Genomic DNA, 9,896 nt, shown 5'->3' with positions numbered 1-9,896 from the left:
CTAGGGAAATTGGCCCCCTCCCTCACTAATGGAAAGACCTTTGTATTGACTGTAAGAGACTATAGAATCCAGTCTATAATCTCTATTTTGTATCAATGATTCAGCTCTCTTTTCCTTTGCAATCAGTAACTTGGGTACATTGAATATGTCTTAAATATGGGTATGGGTGTGTATGTGTTAAGAAAAGATCATACAAATAGTACAATGTGGTTTTTTCAAAGAAGGTTACTCTATGCTTGACCAATGATGACCGGTTTACTCTGAAACAACAAGGACTTCTAAGAGGCAAATGTTCCAGTCTCCAAACCCACGAACCCCAAAGCATACAACATTAGCCAACAGGAGTGAAACTGGGCTATCTTGCAAAAACACATTGAGCAAACAAAGTCTATTAATGGAAACCATCTGATAACGGCAGCTACAGCCTTCTGTACAGTGAAGGGGACTTCAGTGTTCCCTTAAGCCTTCCTAGTGGTACCGCAGCTCCTGGCTGCACTGGAGATACCATGTCCACAACAATTTGCCAAGTGATGGGACTTTTAGTGTCAGCCCTGGGTTTAGCTGGCTGCATTGCTGCTACGGGGATGGACATGTGGAGCACCCAGGACTTATATGACAACCCGGTGACAGCTGTGTTCCAGTATCAGGGCCTCTGGAGGAGCTGTGTCAGTCAGAGTTCGGGGTTTACAGAATGTCGGCCTTATTTCACAATTCTTGGGCTACCAGGTAGGGGCACTGGCTAGCCAAGGCTACCATACAAATGTAATGAAAGCACGAGTTTTCACAGATGAACAAGAGGCAGTGTTTTAACAGTTTGCTAATATAAATGAAGACCAAACATGGATTACTGTGGCTGAACAGATGTGGCTGTAAATGTAGATACAGCTGCCATAGCTCTAATCTTATACCAAATTTGTGGGGTCCATAGATTTCATGTTTGAAAAATCGGTATTTAAAATTAAATCATATTTCTAGTTTTTGATCAACCTTTTCAATTTAGCAGTACAATCCTAAACAGAGTTACACACTTCTAAGTCCATTGAAGTTGTTAAAAGGGTGAAACGCTGCTTAAGATTGCCCTGTAAGTGGCTAGTACGACCCCATTTTATATATTTCAGTGGATTTTTTTCCCCTTTGGGCTGTATTTGATTAAACCTTTAAATTTTCTTACTGGCTGCAAGCCACTGGGTTTGAGAAGGTTCCATATCTATATAAATAATTATATTTTGTGGTTGGCTATAATTCTCTGTTATAATTAAATTGAATATTACTGTCAATGGTTTACTAATAGAGGATGCACCAAATCTCAATAAGGTATCTGCTTCTGTAAGTATTTTCATGTTCCTCAATATAATTTCAGTAGTTTTATGCACATGATTCCATGTGCGTAAAACAGTGTACTACTTAACAGAAACAGATTGTATTAATATTGAAAGAATGGTATCAAAGTTATCATAAATATTCAAAATGAGTTTTCAGTATTTTACCCATTCTGAAAACTGATTTTTTGTTTTACATATCTTTTTAATTATATTTTTAAAACATATGTTAGAATACTATCTAGATTTTATAACAATGTTAATCTTTTATCGAGTCATGTAAAATATTCCCATTATTATTTGCAAGAAGCGTGCTTGCACTCAAATCTCCTACTAGCCCTCTCCGCTCAACTGAGAGCCAAGCTACAAGTGACGAAGGACACTTGAACGGCAAGTGAACAGACTCACATGTATTTCTCCCTGTTCATTTGTGCTCCACTAGCACTCCACTTGATCACTTGATCAATACATGCAAGTGAACAGGGAGGAATACACGTGAGTCTGTTCACTTGCCGTTCAAGTGTCATTCCTCGCTTGTATCTTGACCCTCAGTCAAGTTCTAGGGCTTGACTTGATTTCCTAGCAGCCTCAGAACAACAGGTGCATATAAGATTTAAAATGGCCATCAAAACAGTGTTTCTAGTAAACACTGAAGGTAACTGGCACTGCATAGATGCCACATTATTCCCATCATGTACTTTTTGTTTAATTTTTTGGAAAACATTTTGGAATATCATCATTATATATATCCTTAAAATTACACTTTATTTTTATACCTAAATATGTTTCACATTTCCTGTGTCTTATGCTACTTTGCTTCTTGATAGCTATTCTAAATCTTCACTATTAATAGATTAAGGTTTCTGATTTCTTTTAATGTACCTTAAATTTTACTACTGATGGGTTTCTAAAGTCCTCTCAGAGGTGTGTGTGTACTACCTCAGAATAATGTGGGACATCATATGTCTGAATGTGCTTTCATGACAGAATCTCCCTACACATGGGAAGATAGCCAGTCATAGAGACACATGGCTAGCCTACTTGTCCTTTGAAATGTTAGATTTCTTCACGCAGTCAACTATTGTTAGAAGGGTGCATTGTAATGTGATATCGTATGCACATTCTCAGGTGGTAAGAGGCCTATATAGGCCCTTTCTTAACATTTGAATAATATATTCAAGCTATAAATATATATTGTGCTTTTAGGATTCCTTAAGAAATTACAGGACCAGAGAAGAACATCATTTAATATATTCACTTTCTATTGTCTTAATTCTGTGTGTGTTTTGTTATTTCTGATTACGATTGTTAGAGATGATAAGGTGAATAATAAATCAAAAAAGGATTCAGTTAGCTAGTACCCCTACTCATAATACATTCATATCATATTTGTCCGTTCTCCTCCTTCTAAAAGAAAGTTGTGTTTGAAAATGGTTCCTAAATTGGTATTTTCTTATTAAATGTCTAAGAAATTTCATTTTTAGCATGTTAAAAGCCTTTTGTGTCTCCAAATGCATGCAATATCTCCACAGTTGCTTTGCATGTCATGGTTGTTCTGATATGGAAATAGGGCAGAAATTTGAGCCAACACACTGGGTAAGAGGCTTTTTACCATGAGGTAATCACATACAAGAATTTTTGATGGCCTCAACATGTATTGTTGTTGTTAACTTTATACTTTCGATTTCTCATTGGGATTCAAGTCAGATTACACAGAGTTAGTCAATACAATCAGCAGGATGGAACATCCAATAAATAGTACAATAAAATTTCGATTGCAGAAATATGGAACCAACCAGAAATCTGAAAACAAAACTGAATCATATAAGTATTAACATGACACGTTAAATGATGCAAATACTACACAGTAAAATCCTACTAAGAGCAATACAAGCTATATACAGTAGTATAAACCATACTATTCTACTACCCCTAACCCTTCACCAAAGTAACTTTTTGAATGGGGCCATAGCATTTAAATTAGCATTTAGTGAGCTACTACACACAGCTGCTAGTTACTAGTTCATTCATGATATTTTTGTACATGCAGGGCTTTTTTTCAGCGGGAATGCGGAGGAATGGAGTTCCGGCACCTCTTGAAAATGGTCATATGGCCGGCGGCCCCACCCCCTGATCTCCAGACAGAGGGGAGTTTAGATTGCCCTCCACGCTGCTGGAGTGGCGCAGAGGGCAATCTAAACTCCCCTCTGTCTGGAGATCAGGGGGCGGGGCCACCGGCCATGTGACCATTTTTGCCAAGGGCCATTTAAACTTTAAAAAACTCCCCCCTTGTTCCAGCTGACCCAAAGTGACATCATTGTGTGGTCCTGACTTTCACCACTGAGTTCCACCACCTCTTTTCCCAGAAAAAAAGCCCTGTGTACATGTATCACAAAGAAACCCATATACATTCATTTATACTGTCATGTGTGGCAATTACACATTTCTCTATTTTGCTGTGTGTATGTCATTGTATGGGCAAAGTGCTGTCAAGTCATAGCTGATTCACATTTAACCTTGCTGGGGTTTTGAAGGCAAGAGACTAGCAGAGGTGGTTCACCATTGTCTGCTTCTGCATAGCAACCCTGGTCCTCCTTGGTGGTTCCCATTTAAATACTAATCAAGGCTGATCCTGCTTAGCTTCTGAGATGTAACTATATCGGCCTAGCCTTGGACATCCAGGTCAGGGCCCCAGCACGCAGGAGAAAATGAACACATGCATGGCAATAGTAGATAGATTTTTGTGGTTATTTTCTGCACAACCGTCCTTGCATGAGGCTTTAAAGGGAGATTAGACAGATTTGTGGAGGATGGTCTATCAATGGTTACTAGCGATTGTGAATAAAGGGTGCCAGAATCTGACATCAGGGGAGGGCCTCAGCCTCTGTGCTCTGTTGTTGGTCCTCCAGAGTAAGTGGCTGGCCATTGTGTAAGACAAGATACTGCACTAGATGGACCACTGGACCATTGGTCTGATCTAGCAGGGCTCTTCTTATGTTCATGCTGGGATAATATCATGTGTGAACTGGAGTTCAATGGTGATGGAATAATACTCTACACATGCTCCGGTTCTGTAAGTCTAAATTTAACAAAATTGTCCTATCCGCTTTGAAACAAATAAGGAAGGCAGGTAAATATTTGGAGATGCTGTGTAATTAGGGTAGGTAGGTACCATTAGCAACATCTTGACAAGGTGTAATGGGATATACCAACTTTTCTGTAGTGAGTGACCTTAGAATTAATGTGGAATATTCATTTCTTCTAATGACTATTGCAAGCTTGGAACTTACTTTTTGGTAGACCAGACATCCTTGTAATTTTGACCTTGATGAAACAGAAACCACTAAGATGGATCTGGGGCAACTGACAGTGGAACACAATAACTTTTTGTTTGTTCTGTTCTGTACACAATGTACAGTGACCACTCTTTGGTACTGATAGCACAGTTCCATTAACTCTCTTGCTTCCTCATGCTTAATAGTGAAATCACACCTATGTTAATGAATGGGAGCCTAGAAATGTCTGAACAGTTAACATTTGTTATCTTGCATTGGCTGATAAGTCCATACCTTGTGATTAGAATGAATCACAAAAAAAGCGGTCCAACTGCTAGAAGGATTCCTGAATCTCCTAGACCATTACGAAAGTTAGCCCATAGCTGTTCCCAGGATGGTTCGTATATTTGAATGGCAACACATACAACTGGGACAAACTCCTAAAACTGTGAGACCTTAAATATGTCTGTGCATATTGATATTAACTATTGCTATTAGCTGGGTAATAAACCACTCCATATTTTTACAGCCCCACCCCCAATCAAATGTCATAACTTCTCATTGGTTCCTTAATGGAGTATGTGGTGTACTGTACATTTTAGATGGGGTTGTGGTGAATGAAGAGGTTTAATTCTCCCATACTCGTATTTCCACTGCTTTATGCACAGTGCAAACTACTGAGTACTGCACAGATTAACAGTGTGACAGATGGTCGTCCGGACCTTGTCTCTGCTGAGAATTCCTTCTAGAATGTGCAATGTTTCCCCTTTGTTGTATTAAGAGATTTGAGAAATATTTCTTTGCTATTAATTAAATGTATTTTCTTGTGCATTTTGCAGCAATGTTCCAGGCCGTGAGGGCTCTGATGATTGTGGGCATTGTGCTAGGAGCTTTTGGCCTTCTGGTGGCCATTTTTTCCCTGAAGTGTTTGCGTATTGGCAACATGGAAGATTCAGCAAAAGCAAATATGACTTTGACTTCTGGAGTCATGTTTATTGTGGCTGGTGAGTCTGAGGGTCCGAGGTGCCACCTCTTCTGTAAAGGGCAAATGAAATTCAGAGCCTGGAAGTAACACACAGCAAAAGAGTAATACAGTAATACAGTTCAATGAGCAGATATTCCCTCCATTCGCTATGACTAATGTTTCCATAAAGCCTCCCAAATGCAAGAAAACTATACATGCCACTTTGTTGTTATTGCACCATATGCCTTCAGAGGGCTGATGCCACAAAAACACTTGAGAAATCTGAGAATGAACCATGTTCAGGACCCATAGAAATTGTACAGAATTAATTATTTCCCTCCTCTTTATGCCAAAATGAGGAAGAAATTGCTAAATGTCATTCTGGATTTCCTTAGTTATTAGCTTTGGACTCAGATTATGGTTCATTTGATGAAGGATAACATCCTCAGTGTAACTAGGGAATTGGCTATTTTTTGCTAATTCTTTTCAATTTTGGAAGTTACTTGTTCAAAAATAAAAGAGTTTTAAATAAAAAATTAAAAGTTGCTGTAGCAGCAGTCAGGGTTAAGCTGACATGAAATGAAGTGGGCAGGGAAGATCCCATTTGCACGAGGAAGAGTGGTATCTCTTCTCAAGGAAAAGGTCAGCTCAACGTAACATTAACCATAATGTTTTGCCATGGCCAGTGCAGTAAAAAGGTCCGTCTCACAGATACTAGCCATCATGAAGAAGAAGGCACCCTGTCATTTTCAGGAAAGCTCCGTGGCAGAGCATTGCTTTGTACACAGAATGTCCAAGATTCAATCCCTGGCGTCTCCCATACAAAGAATGAAGAGCCCTGGAAAGCCCTTGCCAGTCTGAGGAGACAGTGCTGAGCTGACCTTGGTAGACAAATGGTCTGATAAGGCAGCTTCATTTGATCATTTCATATATAATAGCATTGTTTTAAAGTATAACTCATCAGAATTGACCTTTCTATGACATGGCTTTCCTGAACAACAAACTGGAGTGCCTTGGCTCAAACATGACTTAAACAATTTCCTTGATGCAAGTGATCCTATGCTGGATTCTATTTACTCTTTTTTCCTTCTAAAGAATAGTTTTCCATAGAAAACCATTTTATATATAATCTGAGGTGATTAGCCACCCGAGGCAAAAAGACAGCAGCAGACATGCATTGGGATGCAATCAGATCTCTCAGATATCCTGTTCTTCAAGTGAGTGAGGCTCTTTCTCTTTGACAGGTCTCTGTGCCATTTGTGGGGTGTCTGTTTTTGCCAACATGCTGGTCACAAACTTCTGGATGTCAACGGCTAACATGTATCAACCAGGAATGATGCAGACACTTCAGACAAGGTAATTCCAGCTCCTGCTTTTCGGTGCTCCAAGGACAGGTGATGAGTATTAACCATTATTATGCCAGATCAATGAGAGACTTAAGGCATATCTACACCATGGACTCAACTGGTATAGCAAGCATTCTTTTTTTTTTGAGAACTCTGAGAATTTCATCACTTCTCCCCGAAAAATTTTGTTACACAGAATTCTCAACAGCACCAATACCATGCTACAGTCCTCAGAGTCTTTGACCATAACAATTTAACTGGTATAAGACTGAGAACAGCCCTATATATGAGTTTTTTTTCATTCTATCAAGCATTCATTGGATTCTTGTCCAATAGTCACCTACCAATAGTGCCATATACTAATATTTTGGACCAGATTTTTGGCTTTGCTAGAGGAATGCATAATGTGAATGGGTCAGGATTGCTCAAAACAGTGCACTAGGCAACATCTTTCAGATTATTTGGCTGCAGCACATCATTGCCACACCTTTTATATGCACCTGCCAACTTTTTCATAAGCTCTTTGTGTTAAATATTCAAAGTAGATGTGTTGTTTTCTTCCTTTATACATGGATGTAGTCAGATACTACTTCCTACTGAGTCATAGGATTAGAATGTTATAGTCTTAATTTACCATTCTTTCCCAAGTTCTTAATGTTACACTGGTACAACATTGCAAAGCTCTGGTGGAAATTATGTGTTTCCTTTTTGATAAGATGGCTCCTCCTGGTTCCCTAGTAAGGGCGGGGGGGGGGGGCGGGGGGAGGAGGAAGGGCCAGGAGAGGGAGTAATTTGCCCACCTTTGGAACTGTGTATGCACAAAATATTTATTTTGTTTAGAAAATGTTTATGCCATTTCTCCAGGAATGTGCCCAACATAACTTATAAAATAAAAAAATAGTAAAAACAAAACACTAAAAGACGTTAACTAAAATCCAGCATTAAAAAACCAGCCCAGCATAAAAACATAGATAATAAAAACAGACAACTGACAGCTTAAAATAACAGTTTCCCGACTAAAAGAGTGTTAAAAGACCCAGCCCTTAATTAACAGTGTGCATCAAAGATAAGCAAATTATTCCCCATGCCGCCTCTCCCTGCACCCTCTTCCCAAGCCTAGTCAGGCTCCTGGGGACTTAAAAATGCCTTTCCCCACAGCTGCTATGGGACTTTGGGGACAGCAAATTGGGTCTGGTGAAGTAACTCATAAAAAATGTTAATGTGTAGTTTGCCTTTTACTGGGGTGCATAACCTGAGGTCAGGAAAAATGGATCCATGTTCATTTAAATGACAGCTGTTACAGTTCAACTGATGTAGATCTTCCAGCATCAAGGACTGATATCTACTAGGTGTAAGTGCCTGGCTTAAAAAGCAGCTATATTTTGAAAAACCTTTTGGAGAGGCAGGCTGCCAACATACAGAGTGACATTTAAAGCACTACTATTCTTTTCATTTTATAGGTATACGTTTGGCGCTGCCCTGTTTGTGGGTTGGGTTGCTGGGGGTTTGGCCTTGGTTGGAGGCATCATGATGTGCATTGCCTGCAGAGGACTGGTGCCAGAAGAGACCCAGTGAGTGATTATATTTACTTATATGAAGCAATTATCATAATGGGGTAGACTAAGGTAGATGCTTTATTTTAGAAGCCAATAAGTTATACTACCTCTTAGAGGCAAATTAGACAGTAAGGCATGGAGCTGAGGGGTTAGCTTGATTTTTTTCATGTTAATGGGCAGATAAGAGAATCATTGACACATTGCTGGTATCTATTTGCAATAGCTACCAATTGCTGTAGTTTCTGGCATGTTCATTGCTGCATACTTTCCTAGTCTGTCTATTGCTAATAACACATCACTGAAAATCAGTGGGGGTGATAGTTATTTTTAGATGATACAATCCTACCAACACTTATGCCAGAATGTTCTACTGAATTCAGTGGGCCATATTTCCAAGTAAAGACACACTGGACTGGGCTATTACTGCCTTGCCCTTAATAAGTAGTTATGAAACATATGGCAGAAGCACCACCAGGCATATAAAAAATCTTTGTATTTTCATCACTGCTGATCCTACCCTAAATTGATGTTATAGCAAAATACACAATCAATATGTATGGAATTTATCCAATTGCATTATATCCACTAACTAGTAGCAAATAATGTAGTTAATTATGAGTTCTCCAGTCAGTTCCGCTGACTGATATGCTGTTTTATTTCTGTTTCAGTTATAAAGCTGTATCCTATAATGCATCAGGAAAAAATATCTCCTACAAGGCTGGAACTCCGTATGAAAGCAAGAAGGTTGCAGCATATGAAACTGCCAAAAGCGATGATGGGAGACGCTCCTATCCTTCAAAATATGACTATGTATAAAAAGAAGCCCTTCAAGGAGCAGTCCTACGCTCAGCTTACTAAGCCTCTAGATTTAGACGTCTTTTAAAAGTCTAATCTTTTCTTAGTTGCTTTTGTTTGGTATGGCGGTGTTGAAAACTTCTTCCCTGGATGTTTATTAATATGCTCAGTAAGATACCATCAATGTAATGAGCTCCTGCTAAAGAATTCTGATTTTCTTCCTGCACATATTATGAGGTTAACTGACTTTGACTGTAAGGAGAGACAAAGACTACTTTACCCCTCTGAAATTTCTAGATGTCAGTAGATATTTAAGACCAGTACACCACTGCAGTGTACAGTGTTTAGTTCAGGTGACATTCATGCCTTATGAAATCTTACCATGTTTAGCTGTCCTTGACAAAGAAAGATACATAATGCTAAACTCAAAGTATTTCTTAGATGCCTAACCCAAGTTAAATGAAACAGAAATATTGTCCATTTTACATCTAAGATGGAGTTTGGGAAAAAAAACCCAACCTAATCACAGAGAATTTCAGAGCAAATAAAATTGCAGGTTGCTTTCTGCTCATTGCATTAAATTCATCCTATGTAAAAACAAATATGAGCTCCTAGAAAAATATAATAAAATATGCCAAATA

At 38.9% G+C, this 9,896-nt stretch overlaps 1 protein-coding gene across 1 annotated transcript; it reads left to right on the top strand.

The window, feature by feature from the left end:
- Nucleotides 1–506: 506 nt before the first annotated feature.
- On the top strand, nt 507–9,276 carry CLDN18 (claudin 18). Its single transcript, XM_054984121.1, has 5 exons — nt 507–726; nt 5,434–5,598; nt 6,803–6,914; nt 8,365–8,475; nt 9,129–9,276. The coding sequence occupies exons 1-5, from the start codon at nt 507–509 to the stop codon at nt 9,274–9,276; spliced, it is 756 nt and encodes a 251-aa protein (XP_054840096.1).
- The last annotated feature ends 620 nt before the right edge of the window (nt 9,277–9,896 follow it).

This window comes from Eublepharis macularius, chromosome 6 (genome assembly GCF_028583425.1).
Source record: "Eublepharis macularius isolate TG4126 chromosome 6, MPM_Emac_v1.0, whole genome shotgun sequence".
Classification (NCBI taxonomy): Eukaryota; Metazoa; Chordata; class Lepidosauria; order Squamata; family Eublepharidae; genus Eublepharis; species Eublepharis macularius.
This window is presented reverse-complemented; position numbering and strand designations above follow the sequence as displayed.